This window comes from the organism of the source record quoted next (genome assembly GCF_019968955.1).
Source record: "MAG: Porospora cf. gigantea A chromosome Unknown PgA_NODE_114_length_37681_cov_354.147, whole genome shotgun sequence".
Lineage (NCBI taxonomy): Eukaryota > Apicomplexa > Conoidasida > Eugregarinorida > Porosporidae > Porospora > Porospora cf. gigantea A.
Window position 1 is genome coordinate 1 of NW_027151303.1, and position 20,322 is coordinate 20,322.

General features: G+C 55.0%; 10 protein-coding genes across 19 annotated transcripts; 2 read left to right on the forward strand and 8 right to left on the reverse strand.

Moving 5' to 3' along the window:
- Positions 1-313: 313 nt before the first annotated feature.
- On the reverse strand, positions 314-2,625 carry KVP18_003761 (uncharacterized protein; the record flags this gene model as incomplete). 3 transcript variants are annotated; one of them, XM_067955759.1, is made up of 3 exons in its annotated part: positions 314-1,122; positions 1,151-1,826; positions 1,855-2,625. In XM_067955759.1, 3 exons carry the CDS (start codon positions 2,623-2,625, stop codon positions 314-316), a joined length of 2,256 nt encoding a protein of 751 aa, XP_067813613.1. The 3 variants fall into 3 exon arrangements, with proteins under 3 accessions (XP_067813613.1, XP_067813614.1, XP_067813612.1); XM_067955760.1 differs by lacking the exon at positions 1,855-2,625 and having other exon boundaries at positions 314-1,146; positions 1,184-1,712; XM_067955758.1 differs by lacking the exons at positions 314-1,122; positions 1,151-1,826 and having other exon boundaries at positions 1,843-2,625.
- A 19-nt stretch (positions 2,626-2,644) lies between these two features.
- Positions 2,645-4,135, reverse strand: KVP18_003765 (uncharacterized protein; the record flags this gene model as incomplete). The annotated part of the gene is made up of 1 exon (XM_067955768.1): positions 2,645-4,135. One exon carries the CDS (start codon positions 4,133-4,135, stop codon positions 2,645-2,647), a length of 1,491 nt encoding a protein of 496 aa, XP_067813622.1.
- Positions 4,136-4,161: 26 nt separating this feature from the next.
- KVP18_003760 (uncharacterized protein) lies at positions 4,162-5,520 on the reverse strand (the record flags this gene model as incomplete). Of its 2 annotated transcripts, XM_067955757.1 has the most annotated exons (2): positions 4,162-4,529; positions 4,557-5,520. In XM_067955757.1, the coding sequence occupies 2 exons, from the start codon at positions 5,518-5,520 to the stop codon at positions 4,162-4,164; spliced, it is 1,332 nt and encodes a 443-aa protein (XP_067813611.1). The 2 variants fall into 2 exon arrangements, with proteins under 2 accessions (XP_067813611.1, XP_067813610.1); XM_067955756.1 differs by lacking the exon at positions 4,162-4,529 and having other exon boundaries at positions 4,534-5,520.
- Positions 5,521-5,553: 33 nt separating this feature from the next.
- On the reverse strand, positions 5,554-9,085 carry KVP18_003752 (uncharacterized protein; the record flags this gene model as incomplete). Its single annotated transcript, XM_067955744.1, has 2 exons — positions 5,554-6,071; positions 6,100-9,085. The coding sequence occupies 2 exons, from the start codon at positions 9,083-9,085 to the stop codon at positions 5,554-5,556; spliced, it is 3,504 nt and encodes a 1,167-aa protein (XP_067813598.1).
- A 46-nt stretch (positions 9,086-9,131) lies between these two features.
- Positions 9,132-10,637, reverse strand: KVP18_003755 (uncharacterized protein; the record flags this gene model as incomplete). Of its 2 annotated transcripts, none has more annotated exons than XM_067955749.1 (2): positions 9,132-9,450; positions 9,484-10,637. In XM_067955749.1, 2 exons carry the CDS (start codon positions 10,635-10,637, stop codon positions 9,132-9,134), a joined length of 1,473 nt encoding a protein of 490 aa, XP_067813603.1. The 2 variants fall into 2 exon arrangements, with proteins under 2 accessions (XP_067813603.1, XP_067813604.1); XM_067955750.1 differs by having other exon boundaries at positions 9,132-9,456.
- A 119-nt stretch (positions 10,638-10,756) lies between these two features.
- Positions 10,757-11,302, forward strand: KVP18_003766 (uncharacterized protein; the record flags this gene model as incomplete). Its single annotated transcript, XM_067955769.1, has 1 exon — positions 10,757-11,302. One exon carries the CDS (start codon positions 10,757-10,759, stop codon positions 11,300-11,302), a length of 546 nt encoding a protein of 181 aa, XP_067813623.1.
- Positions 11,290-12,519, reverse strand: KVP18_003769 (uncharacterized protein; the record flags this gene model as incomplete). Of its 2 annotated transcripts, XM_067955774.1 has the most annotated exons (3): positions 11,290-11,496; positions 11,526-12,133; positions 12,162-12,519. In XM_067955774.1, the coding sequence occupies 3 exons, from the start codon at positions 12,517-12,519 to the stop codon at positions 11,290-11,292; spliced, it is 1,173 nt and encodes a 390-aa protein (XP_067813628.1). The 2 variants fall into 2 exon arrangements, with proteins under 2 accessions (XP_067813628.1, XP_067813627.1); XM_067955773.1 differs by lacking the exons at positions 11,290-11,496; positions 12,162-12,519 and having other exon boundaries at positions 11,514-11,873.
- Positions 12,520-12,826: 307 nt separating this feature from the next.
- On the forward strand, positions 12,827-14,102 carry KVP18_003758 (uncharacterized protein; the record flags this gene model as incomplete). 2 transcript variants are annotated; one of them, XM_067955754.1, is made up of 2 exons in its annotated part: positions 12,827-12,845; positions 12,874-14,102. In XM_067955754.1, 2 exons carry the CDS (start codon positions 12,827-12,829, stop codon positions 14,100-14,102), a joined length of 1,248 nt encoding a protein of 415 aa, XP_067813608.1. The 2 variants fall into 2 exon arrangements, with proteins under 2 accessions (XP_067813608.1, XP_067813607.1); XM_067955753.1 differs by lacking the exon at positions 12,827-12,845 and having other exon boundaries at positions 12,912-14,102.
- A 1-nt stretch (position 14,103) lies between these two features.
- On the reverse strand, positions 14,104-19,443 carry KVP18_003753 (uncharacterized protein; the record flags this gene model as incomplete). Of its 3 annotated transcripts, XM_067955747.1 has the most annotated exons (3): positions 14,104-14,350; positions 14,380-19,046; positions 19,075-19,443. In XM_067955747.1, the coding sequence occupies 3 exons, from the start codon at positions 19,441-19,443 to the stop codon at positions 14,104-14,106; spliced, it is 5,283 nt and encodes a 1,760-aa protein (XP_067813601.1). The 3 variants fall into 3 exon arrangements, with proteins under 3 accessions (XP_067813601.1, XP_067813599.1, XP_067813600.1); XM_067955745.1 differs by lacking the exons at positions 14,380-19,046; positions 19,075-19,443 and having other exon boundaries at positions 14,104-14,331; XM_067955746.1 differs by lacking the exons at positions 14,104-14,350; positions 19,075-19,443 and having other exon boundaries at positions 14,379-19,052.
- Positions 19,444-19,476: 33 nt separating this feature from the next.
- Positions 19,477-20,218, reverse strand: KVP18_003768 (uncharacterized protein; the record flags this gene model as incomplete). 2 transcript variants are annotated; one of them, XM_067955771.1, is made up of 3 exons in its annotated part: positions 19,477-19,648; positions 19,677-20,164; positions 20,195-20,218. In XM_067955771.1, the coding sequence occupies 3 exons, from the start codon at positions 20,216-20,218 to the stop codon at positions 19,477-19,479; spliced, it is 684 nt and encodes a 227-aa protein (XP_067813625.1). The 2 variants fall into 2 exon arrangements, with proteins under 2 accessions (XP_067813625.1, XP_067813626.1); XM_067955772.1 differs by lacking the exons at positions 19,477-19,648; positions 20,195-20,218 and having other exon boundaries at positions 19,673-20,152.
- Positions 20,219-20,322: the final 104 nt, after the last annotated feature.

Here is a 20,322-nt window from a genome sequence, read left to right on the forward strand (position 1 = left end):
CAGCTCTGATTCATTGGAAGCCGAGGTGAAGGGGTTTATTCTCTAGTTCGAATGATGATGTCATGGCGGACCGTAAATTGTACGGTTCAGTGTATGCAACGGTTACCTGTTCATTTCTATACATGTTGAAATTGTTGAAATCGTTGTATCTATGCTGCTAGGACCCACGTGAATTTCACTTCACTCTGACCTCTGTCAGCCTGGCAGGCCGCAGAGTCAGAGGTGATCTCAAGAGGAATGGGCCTCTGTATTCATGTTTTTAGCACGTTATTTCATGGCGAGCATTTATTGATGTGGCGGACGGAGAAGCAGCTCATGATGAAAGAACTCCAAGCTGAACACAATGGTCGACGGCTCTTGCCAAGGATTCCGCATTCCCCGCCTCACCGGATGCGGCAAGCCGCCGATCGGGTCTAATCAGAAGGAAGCCGCCGTCAGTCTTACTTAGGGAGGGGGCGAGTTGGTGTTTTATGTGTCCCCGGGGGTCTATGCCAACCATCGTAGGCACCCGTTTGGTGCTGGAGTCGTGTGCAATCGCTCGGATCAGATCCCGCGGAGCTAAGCGACGAATGGTGTCCTCTGACGTGGTCCCTTTTGGAGGCCCGCTTAAAATCCACAACGTCCGTAGCCCCGGCTGCGTCATGTGGGGCGCCATACCGCCGCAAAGCCTCGACACTCGCCGCAGATGCTGAAATGTCTTCTCCGACCATTGGAACTGGATGTCGACATCTAGGTCGACCGGGTCCATCTGAGAGCAGTCCACCATGGCTTTGAGCTGTCTGTACACATCCGAGACAGAAGGTTTAGCCTTCGCTACCAACTTCTTGGATTTCTTCGGAGTAAAGCCCATCAATAGAACGAGTGTAGAATGAGTACCAATAAAAACCTGGAAAAGACTCAACCGAGACTCCGGTAAGCGCGAGACGCCTGGCGAGCATGCCTCCGGTGGCGGCGAGTGCACAGCAAAGTGTCCTGGCACCACAGCTCCCGGATTGGCGCCCTCCTCTGTGGCCCCTTCCAGCGCTATGCCGTGTAGGAATCTCTCGAATCGGCGTCTTAAGGTGCGCACGCCGCCTCCGAACGGTGACAGTGCGTCGAGACATGTGGACGTGAAGCCCTCGCCTGCGTAAGCGGAGGTACAGCAACCTACAACTAAAATGGTTTGCGGGAACAGAGCAAGTACTGCAATTCGGAACGTCTGCAGGGACTGACACCAAGTCGTGGATGTAGGCCGAAGCCAGCTGCCGCTCCGAGTTGTACGTGTGTCCCAGGTTGTCGTGCCCGTTAACCATACGCTCGAGTCTCCACCCCAGCGCCTCTACGTCTTGAATAGCAAGATTCAATCCCAAGGACAGCTGCGGTACAAACAGGTGTGCCGCGTCACCAGCGAGGAAGATGCGATCCCGGTAGAACAGAGGTGTCGAGTGCTCGGAGATGCGCTCGGCCCCGCTGGAGAGCAGCTGCTTAACCTCGACTCGGGAGTGCAGCACGGCGGACAAGAGCTCCTCGACTGCCAGAAGTGTGGGATCCGGTAGGCGTACTGCGGTGGTCTTCTTTGGCAGCTCCTTTTGGGTCTCGCGGCACGTCAGCACGCTCCACGCAACCTCCTCGCCCCACTGGAAGGGAGCCATCAGCAGTATTCCTTTCGTGTCGTGAATTAGGTTAATGTGCTCTGGGTTCAGTTGTTGGGAGTCCGCCACTTCACTGTACATGGCAGTGGGGCAACCCTGCGCTACGCACCAGTGGTTCACAGCCTCCTCACGCCGGGCCTCGACTTCGACGGCGCCGTGGGCGGCTGATCCGATAGTTGGAGGCGACTTGAGGATCTGCGTGAAAATCTGCCTATGCAGTTACCACACTAGCCGACAAAAACTCTTCCGGTGCCGTGACAGGAACCATTGGCAACTCCAGCAATGCCCGCACAGTGGAGTGAACGCCGTCGCAGCCGACCAGGAAGCAGCACTTGAGCGTGATTAATTCTAGTCCAAGCTCCACGGCCACAGTCACGTCATACGAGTTGGGAAGAAACTCGGAGTTCCACGCCTCAATGTGATGTGCAGACCTGGAACCCCCAGACATCCTATCGGAGTTGGTGTCTTGATACACGGCCTTCACGTTGCAACCGTAGTTAATGACCACTTGGTGTTTCGCCAACGCGGCTTCGATGCTTGTGATTAACGTTTCCTCATCCACGGAAACACAGAAGTCAAACAACGAGGCAGACCGCACCAGCGGCACGCAGACGTTAACAGAGCGATTTATACAAAGTCCAGCATGACGAATCACGGTGCCACCCGCGACGAGCTTGCTTGCTACTCCTTGCACCGCAAGTGCCTCCAAAGCGCGAGGGTGCAGCAAGACTCCCTTGCGGCGAGGTGGCCGGCTGCCAGGTCTTTTCTCCAGAACTGTTACGTTCACTCCTCGTCGTGCCAGGTTGAGTGCTAAGAGTAATCCCGTTACTCCCGCTCCAACCACGATGACAGAGAACTCCTCCTTCTCGCGAAGATTCTCGGTCGAAGAAGTCATGGTGTCGAGTGACACAGTCCTATCCGAGACCTCTTGCTGGGTAGACAACATTCTCTGAGCCTCCCCGATCTCAAGTACGTCACCTGACGAAACACTCATCAATAAAACTCCGATATTGTCACGACTCCTCCTGCTGCTTCATTCGGCGTTTCTGGCGCTCCAGCTTTTTCATGCCAGGTCCACGGCCATGGAACTTGTAGGAGAGGTAGTTGAAAGCCTCCTTCGGCCCGAGTGCCCGTCCGTAGTCGTCTCGGTAGTCCAGTTTAATGCTACTGTCAGCCGTGTTGCCGACAGGAGTCACTCTATCTTGCCCATGTCGCACATGAAGTTTGTCAGGCTTCAGATCGCCCCTCTCCTTAAGTTTCCTTAAGGCTTCAGCCAACCCTCCTCCCATGTACTCCTCCTGAACGACTGGTTCCACGAATCTATCATCATCGCTTGGCATCTGGTGTGGTGCCAGAAGGGGTTTTGGCTTAACGGCCTCCGCCTTGTCTTGCGGCGCAACGAGCCGCTTCGAGAATTCGATGGTGGAAGCCATCTCTAGGCATCCTTGTTGAGCTACTTGCTGGTTAAAACTGGGCCGAAATGTGCTGAGAGTGCCGGACTCGTCTATAGTGTGACTTAATCCCAGATCTGGGGGTACCGCGCAGACCACGTCCTTGGCTGTGATGGGACGCCCGCGACCGACGCGCGTTGACAGTTTTCGTTTCCATTCCAGCGGATCAAAATCTGAAGACGCCAAGTTCATCCCACCAGCTCCTGGTCGCGCCAGTTCGTCGTCCGAGTCATCTACCTTCTCTGTAGCCATTATCCGGGGCTTGACGGTCACCACTGTCACGTCCAGGTCCTCGATGTCGTCCGTGTCGACGGGCAACTGCTTGACGGGAAAGGATACCGGCCTCCGACGTTCGTCGCGTTTACGAATCTTCAGCATTTCGGCTTCAGTATAGAAGTCGTTGTGGGTTCGGGGTGCCGCCGCCGCCCCAAATACTTCAGGACCCACGACCTGTGTCTGGCTGTGATGGTAGCTCCGCCCCAGCGTTTGCTGGTTGAGCAGCCGCCGAAGCCGTTCCTCGGGTGAGAGAGTTTCGTCATCCTGCGCGTGTGACAACACCATTCCTTTGTCCGTCGCCCGCGACGCCCATCGGTCGTAATGCTCGAGGATGTCCTTCTTCACAGTGTGACCGTCCTGCGTGGTGTAGAATTCATCACGCTGGGCGTCTGCGGCCTCTCGCCGCTTCCTGTCGAGATGGCTGAGGTCGGGATGCTCCAGTTCGTCATCGCTGCTGTCTACGTATCCCGTGCGACCGTCGATGATTCTTTTGTCCCTGAGGGTCAAGTAAACCGGCTCGTTCCCATCCAGCAGTTCTTCTAAGTGCTTTGGATCATGTCCAAGACGCAGAACATCTTTTTTTTGACGTTTCCGGTGGAACTCATCTCTGTCAAAATCTGAAGTCGTTCTGCGAGATCTGGTAATGGGGTCGACGAGAACGGGCTCATCGTCGCCATGTCTTCCACCCTCGGCCTCGTCCGTCGCTAGCGGTTGAAGACCGAGTTCCGCACGTAGTCTGTTGGTCTCATCAACGGAAAGAGACAACTCGTCTGTCATGGTAAACCGGGAATTTCAAACCTGCATCACGAAAAGTACGGCTCAGATCGTCTGTGTGTCTTGTTTTCTTTCTTTTTAATTTTCTTCCTCTGGAAGTCGAATCTTTCGAAACGGGTGTGGGCAACATCTTCGTTGGGCAAGGCGAAGTCTGGACTCTGGTACACCGACTCGACCTCTATTGTTTCCGGGCAGCCGTTGAACCGCACCTTCTTCCTCGCGTTGCGCCGGGAGAAGACACGCTTGGTGTTGGGCGACGATTGGAGATCAACAGTCGCGAATGATTGACGCGGCACCAAGCAGTCAAATTGCGAGGTTGGTTCGCCTGTAGCGGCTATCGTGATCGGAATCGGTGCCACTGATTCGTGCGCTATGACGCCTTGCAGCAGGAACGATGCTGATTAAGGGCCAGGCTCCGTCTCACCTTTGTCGTGTTCCCCGCATGGAATTCCCAGACAGTGCTGCTTCTTCCCACCTGCCAAGCGGGAGAGGTTCATGAAGTTGAGGTGCGACTCTGCCACGAAGCACGCCCGCTGGGACTGACAGTGACGTACGAAGTCTCCAAGAGAGGGGGACGCGTCGCCTCGAGACGCTATGTGCACAGGCATTCCGGCCAGGAGGTGCTGGCTGAGCTCCGTTGCCGTCTGCTTGACCAGGTGGCAGACTTGAATCGTTACAGGGAACCGGCTCAAGGCCGCCCAATGGCGAGAGAGCTCAGGCGGCAGGTGCAGCACCGTAGGCCGAAGCAGACATTCAATTATTGCGCCATCCACTGACAGGCAACCTTGAATGTCAGAGAGCTGACCCAGCGCCTGTCGACGCCACGCGCTTAGTCCCAGTGAATCCAGGGGCCGCGAGGGGTCCCGGAACAGGTGGTCCCTCTCCACAATCGTGTGGACGAAAAGAGCGTCTGTTCGGTACGAAAAATGGAGGAGGTCCTGTAAGGCCACATCATGTTCTGGTGTGAGACGACCGTCCTTGCAGATCAGCAGGTGGATGCCAGAAGTACTGTTGTCGACAAACCTCTGGATTGCTCCGATCTCGGACACGACGTCGTTTAGAATCGCTTCAGACGTCAGCACCACGATGGTGTTAGCTTCTGAGAACTGGGAGCATCGTAGTTGCTCAACGGCTGATCGCAGCGCAGCTTCGAGATCTTGACAGGGCTGCTGATGACCAACTGCCTCTGCGCAGACTAGAGTCGCCTGCACCATTGAAACCTTGTGCTTGTCCACAAGCAGCCGCCAGCACATGCCGTCACTCGAGAAGCTACCTACCCCGAATGGCACCTGCCGATCTTTTGTGGCACTGGCGAACTCCACGATAAACTCGACCCACTGCTGGCTGTACGTGTGCACAAAGCGCAAGTCGAGTAAAAAAACGAACATGCAATTTCCACGGGTTGTCGGCAAAAAATTAGGTCACTGATAGTTTCGACGTCGTCTGCCCCGTGGGGACACGCCACCTCTCTTAGCAGCGACGCGTTCACCCAGCACAGGCGTGAACGTGCGCCAGTTGAAGGGCTGCCGATCCCATGTACGGCGAGGACATACTGGTCGTCGCACCAGGTAGCCCGGTACATCCTCGCCAAAGCTTCGATAGCGCGCTGGCATGTCGACATGGGTAGGCTCCAGGCGTGTCATCAGGCTCCGCAGCGCGACGCTCTTTACTTTGCCGTCGACTAGTTTGTCGGAAGCGGCGAGATTGTCGGCAATTTGCTTGAGGTTGCGACGACTGCGGCTGCGTTCGTCACTGATGGAGTTCAGCTGATTCTCATAGATTTGCAAGGCGTTCGCGCGCTCAGAGCCTACGAACCTCTTCTGGTCCTCTGGTAAGTACTGCAGATGAGCAACCAGCTTCTCCAAAGTTTGCACAGTGTGGATCTTTCCGTCGTCGTTGCAAAGCCGGGCGGCAAAAAGGGCGAAGTCTGTGCGGCCGCCTGAATCAACAAACAGAGTGTCACTCACTCTTGATGAAGCCGTTAACTAACGTTCCAAAGAACCGGTTTGACGTGGGCCACAAGCCTTTCGCTAGCATTTCCTCGAACAGGTCCATGGCCGTCTCAGCTTCACAACACCACAGCAGAGCACTGATAATAGCGGTGTACGAGAAGATGTCCACGTCAAAGTTGAACAGCGTCGGATACCGATCCCAGATATAAATGGTGGTGTCTGCGTCGTAACGACGACCAAAGAACTTGATGAGCAGGGTCATTGTGACCAGTGAGGGAATCACGCTCTCACGATCCATCAGGTCCAGAAGCAAGTCGACCTGCTGCAGGTCGCCAACTTCTGTGATACCTTCCAAAAGGTTGTTGTAGATGACGACGTCGCCGGACTGCGAACGCCCGCGCATGTCGACGTATACCTCAATCGCCGCGACCACGTTCTTCTTCTGCACGTAGCCCTTTACCACAGTGCTGAACGTGATGACGTCGGGGTGGAAGGAGGAGTCGGCGCCCACCTGCCGCCAGAGAGCCAGCGCTTTGTCCACGTTGCCGGTGTTTACGCAGCAGTTGATTAGCGTGTTGAAAGTGACGTTGGGCACTGGGACCCCGGCATCCCTGGCCTCTTCGTAGACACGTACAGCCTCATCGCTGTTTTTGGCGCACACAAGCCAGCGGATCAGACTTATCACGTGTAGTTGCCGCGGTACGACACCGCGGCTATTCCTGAATACGGAAAATGCGTCGTCGAGTCTGTCGACCTCCAACAGCGCGCCAATGAGTGTATCGAAGGTGTCCTGTTTTAGTTGAAACTTCTTGGTCAACATTTCTTCCCAGAAGCCCACGGCAAGATCTAGATCGCCGACGGCGACAGTGGCCTTCAAGATGGCGTTGAAAAAGGGGGCACTGCTTCGGCTGGACTCTTCACGGGCGTACCGAATGCACCTGTCAAGCAATCTAGTGTCGTTCGCGGCATACGCTGCCTCTATGAGGCTGGAGAACATCACTGGATCGGACCAGCTCACGAAACCGCTGGCCAGCCGCGAGAACAGCTCCAGCGGCGTGCTGGCAGTGACAACGTCGAAAAGTTTCTTCTCCGCAAGCGAGGAGGGGCGGAAGCACTTCTGAGTCATCCGGGCATAGGCATCCCAAGCGTTGGCGAGATGTCCGTTGTTGACGGCGCTGACGATGGCGAAATTCCACACATCAGCCTCCAGCTGAACGCCGCTCTCTTCAAAAAGTCGCATGGTATTTTCGACATCAGTCGGACGATGAACATCGTAGAGAAACGCGACGACGCAATTCAAGGTGTCAGCATCCGCCGCGCTAGCTGCGCGCATTGAACTCGACAGCGCCAGAACCTCCGCCTCAGATGTCTTCCCAGCCAAACAGCTCATTACAAGGCACTTAAGAACGCGGTTCTGCGTGCAAATAGGTACGTTACCGTGACCAGCCTGCTTGAGGCGGTCGACCGCCAGTGAGCAGTCTTGTTGACGGCAAAGGTCGTCGATCGTCGGCGTCGATACTGGGGAGTTCGTGTGCATCTGGAACTTGCTGTACGTCGTTTCAAAGTCCTCGATCACGTCGGCGTCGAATCTCTGTAGTCTTTTGTTCCGATGGAACCACTCGTTGACGCAGGCTGCCATCTCTCCGTTGCGAGATGAAAAACAGTTGCGAATTATAAGATTACACATCTGCGGGTCGACGAAACCCATAGAGTCGGCGTCTGCGAAGAGAGATACTGCATTGGGACACCGAAGCCACGCGAAAGCCAGCAACATCCACTTGTGGAGGAATGGCGATCGGTGCTTCCATCCTGTACAGTGACGAGCGAAGGCGTCAAACAACACTAGGGTAGGCAGGCTGGCCGTCGCAATGCGGAGGGGCACCGAAGAGAGACTCTCCATCACAGCGTGAATGCCGCGCTCTAGGGTTTTGATGCCCATGTTGAGGCAGCCAGTTGGGCAGACGGCGCTCTGATCGGTCATCGATAGAGAGAATATGTTGGGGTGGTTGGCTGCAACGCGTTCGCTGAGCGTCGTGAGGTAGAACCCGAGTTTCTGGATGAAAGTGTCCGACTGGTTGTCGCCCTTCAATTTGGACATGAACAGCAGAGCTGTGCTTGCGGTGTCGGCCAGGTCGCAGAACGCTGCCTCCATGTCGGCGTCGGTTTCCGAAATTCCCAAGGGAAGATGCACAGGGACTGCAGTTAGGTACTTGGCCAGTATGTCCATGACCTCCGCGGCACGGTTCTGCTGCAGAAGCAGGCGAATGACGCTTCGCCACGCCCGTAGACTGTATTTGCAGTCTACTACCGAGTTCTGCAGAAGATTCACGAGATCATCAACCTTTGAGAATCGAACGTACGAATCGATCTCCTTCTCCTCGACACCAGCGGCACACTCGGGAGCGAGATAGGCCTTCATACCGCGCAGATGGCTGACAATTTCCAAAACTGCGGCGTGTTGGTAGCCAGTTGAGAGGGAGTCGAGGATACTAGTCAGGATGTCCTGCGCCTCGGAGGTGGATCTCAGGGCGAAGGTGAACATCAGAAACTGGATAGTGCTCGGAATGGTGGGGCGTAGCACGGGGTTATTCGGTTCGGTAGCCGAAACTTCACAGTATGACTCAATGACGTGACCTACATTCGCCGCAGAAGGCCAAGTCGGTTGGTTGTGGACTCGATCCAGGATGCAAATACGTGGAACGACCGAATCCTGCCAGCGGGAAATCGCGCCGACATAGTCCTTCCGGTGGAAGCAGCTGACCAATGCAGCCATCTCTAGAAAGTTTTCATCGCGCGAAAACTCCTCCGTCTGAGGCAACAATCCGAAACTTTGTTTTCGATCAAGTTTTTTACGAAGAGTCGGAGTCACCGCTTCTTTGAAAAAGCTTATGGCCTCGTCCAGGGCCGAAGAGATTATCTCCGTAATCTCATCAGCCATTTGTCGTGCAGCTGGCATACGCTCGTCGACGCTTCCCGCCCATATAGTCGCATCGGAAATCATTCGCAGGTGGCAGTAAGAATAGTGAATTTTGTGGCAGCAGTGATCACTAAAAAGTACCCCCCATCAACCGAGGCCTGTCAACACGTAAGCCGTAGCGCTTCCTCATCTTCCTACTCCAGGATAGTATCTTCGAAGGCTGAATGCGCTCGCTTGGGTTCCAGTCGCATAGCCGAAGCACCAGCTTCCTCAAATCGACCGAAAAACTGACGTTGGGTAGACTAAAGTATCGGTCTTGGTCCACCTTACTCAGGTACATGTCGTGCATGTCAGTTTCCCATCGCGTGGTGTCACTGATCTGAAACCGGTCACCGTTAGCCCAGGCCGTGGCCTTGTCGCGGTTCCACTCCTGAATCACCCGGTAGGTCCTGGATCTGATGTTCAAGTATTCGACAACTCACCGATTCGTATTCTCCGTAAGCTTATTCACCAAGAGGAAAATCGAAATGCCCAGCGACCAGTAGTCGTGCTCGGAAATTGCGTCGCCGACCATAGAAAAGGGGTCGCGGTAAGGGACGGTGCCGCCAAGCTTGTTACACCGCTCGCCGGCCTTCTTAACACTGCCGTAATCGCCGGCCACAAAAGCGTACTGGCCCTCCACCTGCAGCGCCATGATGTTCTGTGGCTTGATGTCGCAGTGCACTATGTCGAGGGACCTCATAAACAGGAACTGGTGTGCCAAATCCTCAATGACATCCACGAAGACGGTACCGTCGCCGCCTCGCGCTATATTCTCCCGTACGAATGCCTCAAGATTTTGCATCAATGGCATCATGACGTATTTGTGCTTGCCGACAGGTAAAAGATGGAATGGTCGCACTCCACCAATGGAGAAGTGACTCATTTTTGTCAGTGCATCAAACTCCTTCTTCGTTACGGCCCGTCTCAGAGCGAGCTGCGCCTTGTCAATTTCCAACTGAAAGACGATGTTCTCCCCGCCACAACCTAAAATCGAGGTAACCGCACCTCGGGAATGAGGTCCGCTATAGAACAGGTAAGGAAATTCCGAGAGCATACACAGTACTGAAATTGATTTGCCCTTAGATACGTAGTAGCTCAACAGGTAAATGAAGTCGTCGAGGCGTGGAACGTCCTCACCCCCACAAGATCTAAAGAGGTTGAAAAGGGCTTTCAGCCCTTTCCTTTCGACTTCCTGCAGCGTCGAGGACGTCCGCAGGTACACAGTGTGCTTCTGGTCCACTAGATTGAGGACAAGCGTGCACATTGCACAGAGATGGTCGACCACGGCATTGTAGCTCTTTTTAAGAGCCAGCTTCCGCACATCGGCCACGAACTTTCTACAGTCAAGAGTGGTCTCCTGCGCGTCATGACCTTCTTTTTCCACAGTAATCCGAAGTCGAGGCGCCTGCGGAACGAATGTTGAGTCGACGTACTTCAGCCAGAGGACGGCGTCCTCGATGGTCTCAATCTCGAATTCGAAGTTGTTAGACCCTGGACGACCGGAGTTCTCGTCGACGTCACCATATACCGGCGAGCCCGTCGTGCTCGAGTACACGCCGGCCTCGACGCGCTTGGTAAGACGGTAATCTACCATGAGCAGATATTTAGTAATATCGGGATATCACTAAGTCTCTGATCCTGAAGGGAGGCATAGGGAGGCAGTATGTGTAGGATCACGCTTCAACCTTCGTGCAAAAATCACACAAATCACGGATGTCGCAGTACGGTTGGTTGACCGAGTCGAGTCTACTCCCCAGACCTGCCAAGCCCATTGACCGGGTATCCAGTACTGGCCTCACTGGGATCCGTAGTGCCTTGGAGGAGGCAGGCGACGAGGTAAAAACCCCGCAGAAGACTCGGGTCACGAGGAAGGTAGGTGGTTTCAGAACAGGTGGACAGAAAAGCAGCCGGTTAACGCGGTTGATAGAGAAGTGTGAAGACACGAGGCGAAAGCCTTCCGTTCGCTTGGAAGACCCTGTGAACGCGTCTAGGAGGGCTCTTGAGAGAAAAGCTCTCGTGTATGTGAACGTTGGACAAGAGGCCCTAAGTGGCATGGACGACCGGGACGTTAAAGAAACAGTTAAGCACTTCGAGTCTAGTGCGGACGATGTTAGCGCAAAAAAGAGCGGGGTTCGACAGACGTTTGAGCAGCCTCTCCTCGACAAGAGTCTGCTGTTCAGTCCTGAGCACGAAACATCAGAGGCTCACCGAAGGGATCAACTCCGGGACCGCCTCTCGCGCCTACGTCACCTGTCGTAGCCAAGGCAGAACGCCGCTACGCCACGCACAGGCCCCGGACAGGGCGGGGGGATGGAGTCGCCGCGCCCGAAGCAATGACGCACAAGCCAATTGTCGACGCCGTCCTCGTAGGTCGACAAACTGCTGTCTGACAGGTCCGTGGATGCGTGGTCGAACTGCGGCATGCACGAGGGCACTGCTCTCGATTTCGAGACCTGAATGCCTTGCAGCACTAACTTCTCACCTTATTCATCAGCATCAAACACGTGCGGATCCTCAACGCTGTGGTGACGCATTCTGTGACGATGGCGACCTTCTTCCCGTCGAAGTTCGGCACCACGAAGTACACCGTGGTTGGAATGTCATCCTTGACAGGTAGGGCTCGCTCGATCACTGACACGTGTTTGAGTCGCAGGAATGAGAATTCAAGGACGTTTCCGGATGTCAGAACTATCTGAAAAAGCTGCAGAGTGGGGTCTACTCTGCAGAGCAGATGCAGAATCTGCTTTTGCTGAGTAATCTGCGGGAAGATGACTCCAGCAACCATTTCCGCTGAAAAAAGCCTCAACATCGTCCGGTACTCTTCTCGCATCTCGGCAGCAGCTTCTCGAGGGATAATGGACCCCGGACAAGGCCGAGGGGGCTTGAAGCACTCAGGTAGTCCCACCCGGCCAACAGCTCTTCGGCACTCCTCTCGCGTGATGAGCAGGCTCACATTTCCTGGCTGGCTGGTCACTTCTGGAGATGCGAAGAAATAACCCACGCCAAGCGCATCCTGTGCGGTTGTCCGATGGGAGTTGATAAGTGAAGTGCAAGGCTCGAGACGGCCGCTACGCGGGCTAGGTACTATATCTGGATGAGATCGGATATGGGAGCTCACAACTCGAGTTCCACAGGGGCTTGTGCATCTTGGGTCTCTTTGGTGTTGGAGGCGTGGATGACTCCTCCTCTTGTAACACTCGGGAGACCATGGATGACAAGTCCAGCGATGGTACGCCCTTCAAAGTGGCGGCGTCCAAAGACGGCTCCAGGTTGCTTTCCAAAGAAGAGATTTGTAACGAGGGATCTTGGACTACAGGAGATGTGCTGTCCTCCAATTCACGACAACAACTGCTCGACTTGCTGACGGGCGCCTCGCTTGTTCGGGTGCTCACGGTCTTTTCGACAAGAATTGATGGAGCTTCGAGGCTATCGACGCGTCGACAACGGCCTACCCAACGACGCCACCTGTGGTGCATCGAATGCTCCAGCAATTGCACCAATAATATGTCACATCAACCCATGTACTGCAAATCGCACATGTAGTAATTATGTGTTTCCCATCAGCGCTGACCTCTTCCGGATGAGTCGCTTACGGAATATTTTGGTAACAAGACCTTCTGCAAAGCATAAGCGGATAAGAACTTCCAGATGTAGGGCTGCTCACTCAACATATCATCAACATATCACTTACGTTGTTTTCTGCCTGTTGGAGGTGATCTAGAATTCCCAATACGTTGTTTTCTGCTGGATGTGGGCGTATTAGGTTACACATCGTTCATTCCAATGCGACACATCATTCATTGTAGGCATAAATTGGTTTTTTAATGCAGATGATATGATACGAAAGCCATCCGAGGAAATACAACAAATGTCGAAACGAGTCCGACGAGATTGGTTCGAACCACGCGACGGCCTGGTGTGCAGGCTCCTGGGACACAGGCACAGCTCCGACAACGTCACGGACCCCGAGAACCCCGCACTGATCACCAAGCTGGCTTGCTTCGACATGGATGGCACACTGATCACAACCAAATCAGGCCTCAAATGGCCTTCAGGACCTACGGACTGGAAGTGGCTTTATCCAAAAATTCCCGCAGAGCTTGCCAGACTGACGTCTGAAGGCTGCGCCGTCGTTGTTATCAGCAACCAGGGGGGCGTTGAGCTGGGTAACACGAAATTGGGTTGGTTGAAGGAGAAAGCGGAGGCAATACAGACAGCATGCGGCGCTCCGTTGTTGTTTTGCTTCGCCACGAAGTTCAACTGTTATCGAAAGCCCAGTCCTGGCATTTGGGACTGGATAGTAGGCGACATGTATCCAGACGTCAACAAAAAAGACTGCTTCTACGTTGGGGACGCTGCCGGTAGAAAGCGTGTCAAAACGCGTAATGACCACAGTGCTGGCGACCGTGACCTGGCATTGAATATTGGGATCAACTTTTTCACCCCAGAGATGTTCTTTGAGGGGAAACCCAATGATGTGCCATCTTACTGTTCAGCATTTGACCCACGACTGCTGCGGTTGGTGGCTGCGGAAGAGATGACTCGTTTCTGGGACGAGAAGCTTCCCAAGCGTGCAGGACTGGAGGTCATCGTTATGGTGGGGCCTCCGGGCTCGGGTAAGAGTCGACTCGCCAGACACCTGTCGGAAACGAGGGGGTTCACTGTCGTCAATCAAGACGTTTTGAAGACACTGGCAAAGTGTAAAACAGTCATGAAAGCTGCGCTAACTCGAGGTGAAGGGGTGGTCGTTGACCGAACCAACGGAATCATGGCTGACCGCGCGTCCTTTCTGGAGCTTGCTGGATCCGCTTCCGTGCGCGCTGTAGTGTTTGAGGTGTCGAAGGACTTCTGCTTCCACATGGGCCGATTTCGGGATTACACAAGAACGAAGGAGAATCGGCCCTCTTCTGTCCCAGCGGTGGTGATCCATACCTATTTCAAGAAGTTCCAGCCACTCCAAATGACCGAGAAATACGAAGCCGTCGTACATCTCAAAGAAAGGCAACTCGTGTTCCACGTAAGCAACGAGGACCGGCGATGGCTTGCGTGCATTCTCTGACTCATATTTGGTCGTCAGTGCTTTCTTTCAAGGCGCACAGCAGAGACTGGGCGGACCTCAACAGGTCGTAGAAAACTCGTTGGACCAGGTCAGCATCGCGTGTTATGGCGCTGTTACTGGCGTTGTATTGCCGGCAGTTCCTGAAGATCAAGAAGATGTCATCCAACCAGACTCCCAGCGAAGGGTAGCTGGCGGCCCTAAGGTTTTCCAAGACCTTGCGCAGCCACATCGGTCTCTTTATCACTCGGCTGCGTCTGGGAGAGACTCCAACACTCACTAATAATCCGGAGCCTCCTGGACGTTGACTGGGTCTTTGAACCACTCACTTTGAGGGAGTCTCAGCAGCACCTTCGTTATATGGGATGCGACTTCCTTCCAGGTGACTGGTGCAGTGACTGAGAGGCCAGGCAGACAGGAGTCCTCGTCCACCGGCACTGCAGAGTTCTCAGCGTGCTTCAAAGCAATGCACTGAGGCGTCAGAGATGGTCTGAGGCTCTCACAGTACCGGATGAAGGCTTCGTCACGTTGTAGGGGCATCCCCCCTTGAAGCCCGCCTACGAATAGTTTCACAATATCTCTTGTCGGCAACATGGTGTTCCCATAAGGTAGGTCGAATAAGTGCTGAGGCAGGCCCCATCCAAACAGCCTAGCGTAGAACTTCTTACAGGTAACGAACTTCAGATTGGCGACGGTCTTGACACGCCAGACGCGTTGAACCAAGTAGGAGTGCAGAGCCTCGCACACCACGAACGGAGCTGGTTCAACACGAGTCGTAGCGTCCGGCAAGGTGACCACGGCAGGGACGAACCACGAATCAGGGAAGCCTGGAGGTGGTTGGGGTTTGCTGTCGTCGATTCGGCTCCAGTTCAACCCTGTGAAATGCTCCTTCATGAGAAGAAAAACTCGCAAGCTCTCCGGTGAGCGCTGTAGCACGATTTCCAGCGCTTCCATGGCGACCGTCCACAGAGAGGCATGCAGCTGTAAGGTATCAGAGCCGACTAGAAGAGCGTCCACAGCCAACACCGTTTTGACCATGAATTCCATCGCCAGGCCAGACCTTCGGAGGGCATCCTGATCCGTCTGCCACGAGCATCGGAAGGAACATGCCTTCCAAGGCTTAGCAACATCGAATGATGTCATGTGCTGAACGCTAAGCGGCGGCAGTAGCTCTCCACTCCCCAGAGACACCAAGAGCAGCAGCAAAGCCGCTCTCTGTGGCCCAATGCAGGGATACTGCAGAGACGGCAGCTGCATGCTGGCGCCTTTGACCTCGGATATCACGCGAGAGTGCGCTCGGACGATAGCTGAGCGCGTCCAGCGGGCCAACTGCGTCGGTATACGGCCGCGGCTGGACGGCAGCACTATAGGAAGCAGCATCAGAGGGTCGAAGGCGGTGCCATGAAGCTTGTGGTGAGCCTGTCGCGCAAGGAGCCTGAGAGCAGGTTGCTTCGCTATCAGTCGAAGGAAGTGCTCCGAGTGCGTTTGGAAAGGCGACGGAAAGCATATATCGAGGCGGTAGAGCCTCCAGACATGCGAGAACAGAAAGTCCACCACCTCCGGAGCGCGAGCGTCCGGGTTCGACTCTGGACAGAAACGAGGGATCTCCGGCAGCGCCGCATCCGCCAAAATCGAGAGGATCTGCGATGTGAATCGCGTGTGTACGCCGCGATCACTCTTTTCCGCTTGAACTTCCTGGATAATTGAGAGAATGAGTCTCAGAGCGCCAGGAGGGGTGAGCCCGTCGCGGCCTCGCAACAGGGCGAGCCCGTTGTAAAGATGCATGATAAACAAACGTTCCAACAGAAAATAGGGTCTGTTCAGATTCGGTTGCGAGACCAGGAGGTTCTGGACGTCTCGGTCCGATACGAGAAACATTCTTGAGAGAGGCTTCTCGTAGACGAAGACGGCGAAGTAATCCACTAGTGCAGCCATGATGAACTCCATCTTTTCGGTGTCTCCGTTGGGAGAAGAGCTGATGGTGTTGTGGATTCTGACGAGCCCAAGTGCTGCGGCACCCCGTACGGATGGAGGGAAATCGTGTCGACGCATGAGTCGAACCAGCCGTACCGTGCCAGTGTCCTGTATTACCCTCGATAGCGCCTCTATGGCTTCGAGCACCATCGTAGGGGAGGGGTCGTTCTCCAACTGATTCTCCCACATTCCGGGAGACTGACAACGTCTGAATCTCACCAGTAGGCCAATTCCGGAAGCAGCTCCATTCCGGACCCACAGGAAGGGCAGTCCGGCCTCAGGCAGCGTCCGCGCGATCTCGACTCGGTTGAGCGGGTCGAAGACACCCGCGTGCATCGCTAGCTCCATATTGTTCAAAAAGTCACAGTCAGTCGTGGACAGATGCCCAACGAACTGCTGCTTGAGGTGCCGAGTGGAAGCAATCCGTGCCGACAACATAGCCGAGACCTTGGAGGCGTCGTCTTCTGGCTTGGCGCCTTCCGTCACGGGTACCGTTGCGGCCACAGTTGTCCGCTCTTCAGACATCAGGTCTGCAGCCAACCCTCGAGGGTGAGGAGTCTTCAGCACCAACCATGCAGCGCTGGTGCCGCCCTCTTCGCATACCTCCAGTTTCACTGTAAGAGGCCAGAAGGATTCCACTGAGCTGGAAACAGCGAGTCCAGTGACGCAATTGACGGTGAGGCGGCCGATGCGGTTGGGCTCTTCCACAGCCGCGAGCGGAAAACTCAGTCCTCGCAGGAGGATCAGCGCAGTGCAAGGAAGGAACCACTCCGGCTGGCCGCCAATGGAACTTGTCAGCGGCGCGATTTTCAGCCCAAATGGGTCCTGCGGCGGAGCGCTCCTGTGAACGAATAGTTGGCTGGCCGTCGCTCCAGAGGGCACATGATTTCCAGGCAGCGTCGTAACGGCCTTCTCCACGGTCATCCGGTGCAGACTAGCATAGAACAGAGGGCCCTTCCCTCCGCAAATCGGAGTAGCCTCCAAGCCTACGAATCCGAACCCAAACCCCTGCTTTGCGTCGCGAGTCATCACATCAACTGGGTCGAAACAGCAGAAGGTTGGAAATCGGCCGTGAGGCTTCAAAGCCTCGTCCAGCTTGGGGACGCCACTCGTCGCATACAGATCCTGGACCGAGTTCTCCGCTAGCGCCTGACGAAGGCCATCCTCATCCTGGAAGTCGTTCATGAGCAGTCGCGGCGCTGCGCGAGCGATCCACATCCACGACGAGGCGCCCTCCTTTGTTACCGCAGGGGGAGGGCTCAGGGGAGATTGGTCCACGTTGGCAATTACTCTCTCCTGACTCTTGCCCCGCTTGGAGAGGTGGATGAACAGACTCACACAAACTTGTGTGGTACCCAGCCTGTTCAAGAAACATAGACGAAACTCTGTGAGGTCCACGAACAGCTTCTCGATGTTATGGTGGTGAAAGGGCCGGAAGGCCGCGAGATTCAGCTGGTCTGGTTTCGGTGCTTGTCCGTTCTTCACTGGTTGGTGCGGCAGAGAGCCATGCGGCAACTTCCACCAGCCATCGGTAACGAATATCTGTCGAAGTTTCGTCTCCAATCGACGGAAGAAGTCGTCAGTGCATATGAGGTTACCCGCCCCCTTGCACACGGCGCGACGTACGTAAGTTAAGACGAAAGCCGAGAATGTGCCGGGCGGAATCCAGCGGTGCTCTTCCTCCGAGTGCCCCAATTTCTGGTCTAAAGTCCACAGAATCAAAGAAGCCTTCAAATGGAAACATGGGTCGTGGTAAACGTCCAAGACAGTAGTTCCGGGAGCGAACGTCCGAGGCCTCTCACTGCCACTGCTTTCCACATCATCGTATGACAGGGGTAGAATATCCTCTCCCCAGACCACCATTTTGTAATAGGTCTCTGATCGGCAGGTGAGGTCGATGCCCAGTTTGCTCTTGCCAAAGAGAAGGATGAAGATTGAATCGGCAATGTAGTAGCGCAGCGCTAATAGAAGCCAGTAGTCAACGAACACCAAGGCTGGGTGCACATTCACAACTCCGCCGACCCAGGTGGCCGTTATGGCCCGTATGATCTCGAGGTGAATCTGGAACACCTCCTCTCCAGACTCGTCTTCTGACACCAAGAACTCCTCCGGGAAGACCAGCAGGGAGCCGCAAACTGAGTAGGACTGCCCCCAACGGGCGCAAGGTGAGTGGCGGCGCAGGAAGACGTTCAGAGTGTCCTGTCGCGTCCCTTCTAATTCGTCCTCGCCGCCGTCCGTGCGCGGTACTGGGTGAGGCAGTAGGTTGGGCCTGGGCAAGAACGCCAGCGTTAACGACGTATACGGTATGGGATACGCCTGCATTATCTCCTTCAGGGAGAGCAAGATGGACGGTAAGTGCTGGATAGTGTGTGGAACGCATTTTTCCAAGTGCGGAGGGACCGCAACTCGGATGGGGACTTCGATGGAGCCGCTCTCGCCGTCAGGCTGCTGAGCGCGCAGACTGCAAAAATCCTGCAGAACGAGGAAGTTGCCTCCGAACACAGCGACCATGTTGGGGGTCAGCTCGGGAGCCACGCCGCGACACTCATGCAGGAAGACCTCCGCATCGCCGTGCATTTGTGACTGTACGAAGGGAAGCGACGTCAGTAGTGCGAATCCCGGTGGCGAGACGGCGACCTCCAGCGAGAAAGGGGTGGTCAGCTGCGACTTCTTCTTGCATAAGCTGCTAGCTAGGTTGTCGTTCAACAACGTGGGGAACCAGGGTTCCCGGGAGTCAGCAGTGGTTAGATAGATAGACTGTTGGAGCTTGGTAGATGAAGGCAACGACTGGTCGTCCGGAAAGTCCAGGTGAACGTGCTCCAAAAAATAGATTCCATGGTACTCTGGGGAAGGATCTACGAACTCGAAGTCTACCGATATTCGCAGGACAATGGAGACCGTTCTTTTGGCGGAGATTTGCGAGGCAGATTTGAGTACCTGAGGAGGGACGGTGAGAGTTATCACGGTAGCGGACTGCATGATTTGGGCCCACGTGACTCACGGAGTACAGAATGGGGGACGCAATTTCGCAAAGCGTGAGCAAGTCCCTCTTGTCCCCCATACCCGTCTTTACCACGGCCTCTGGAAAATCGGCCATCGTCGATGAGAGGCATTTGAGTGGGAACGGCAGGGGCTGGTCATTGATGCTTATCCCCAAAAGGCTGAACCCGGGACCGGCGGGCATGTGCAGTGGAACCGTAACGTCCACAGAGCCTCCCTCGATGCCGCTCTGCATTCTTTGCAGGCCTTCCGCCTCTTGCGGCGACAGCGGCAATACCACTGTGAATGTCGAGGCGCCGCTTATGCAACACTTATCAAAGTCGACCGCCAGTTTTAAGCTGTGCGACTTCAGCACCAGCGACGGGCTCATAGATTCGAAATGTCAGAGTTTTCGGCACACGCACTAGCCAGCCAAGTAAGCAAGTGAATCAGCGTCTTCATAGGCCGTAGGGTTGTTGAAGAAGTCCATACATACACCACAAGGCTCAACCGTGGCACAATCGTTGGCTAGAGCGCGGAACAGTCCAGTACGGGCCGGACCCTCATTCTCCACAGAATATTCTCCGTTGATGTACCTGCGTTCGCCAAGGCTTTTTTTCTCACGCAAGGACGATGTACCCCAGCAGGGTAAAGACCATCAAGATGTCCTTCTTTCCGCCAACCTCGCCTCCAGCGCCTTCTTCCTGCTTCATCACGAAGGTCTTCACCGTGTGGTCGTTGTCAGCCTCCAGCTGGTTCACGAACGTGAACTCCTTGCCAGCCAGGCTCAGTGTGAGTTCGCCCTTGCCAGACATGGTGCCCAGCTGCTCCAGGGTGTGCGAGGCGGACGCCGTCACTATCGACGGGGCATCGGTCGCGGGGTCATCGCCCATAAAGAAGCACATGCCGTTGGAGTACCACAGGTGGTCGAATGTGTACCAGCCCTGCGGGTAGCCAGTGGTGTCGAACCAAGCCACATGCGTGAACTGCAGACCGATCTCGCCGTCCTTGTCATACAGCAGCGTGTGGATCAGCTTCTCGGAAATGGGATCAAACTGGCCTGGAGCCAGCGAGGCATAGTCTGGATGTGCGTAGCTCATATTTACCGTTATCTGATAATGTCAACTTTACTCATGGCTTACCATATTTTCGTCTAGCGGAATCATCCGATACGGGGTTTCAGTTATCACCCCACCCTCAAGTGTTTAGGGTTTCCGGCAGAGAACGCCTGTATCAGTTAGAGGACCTTTTATGCCATTACGAAAAGATT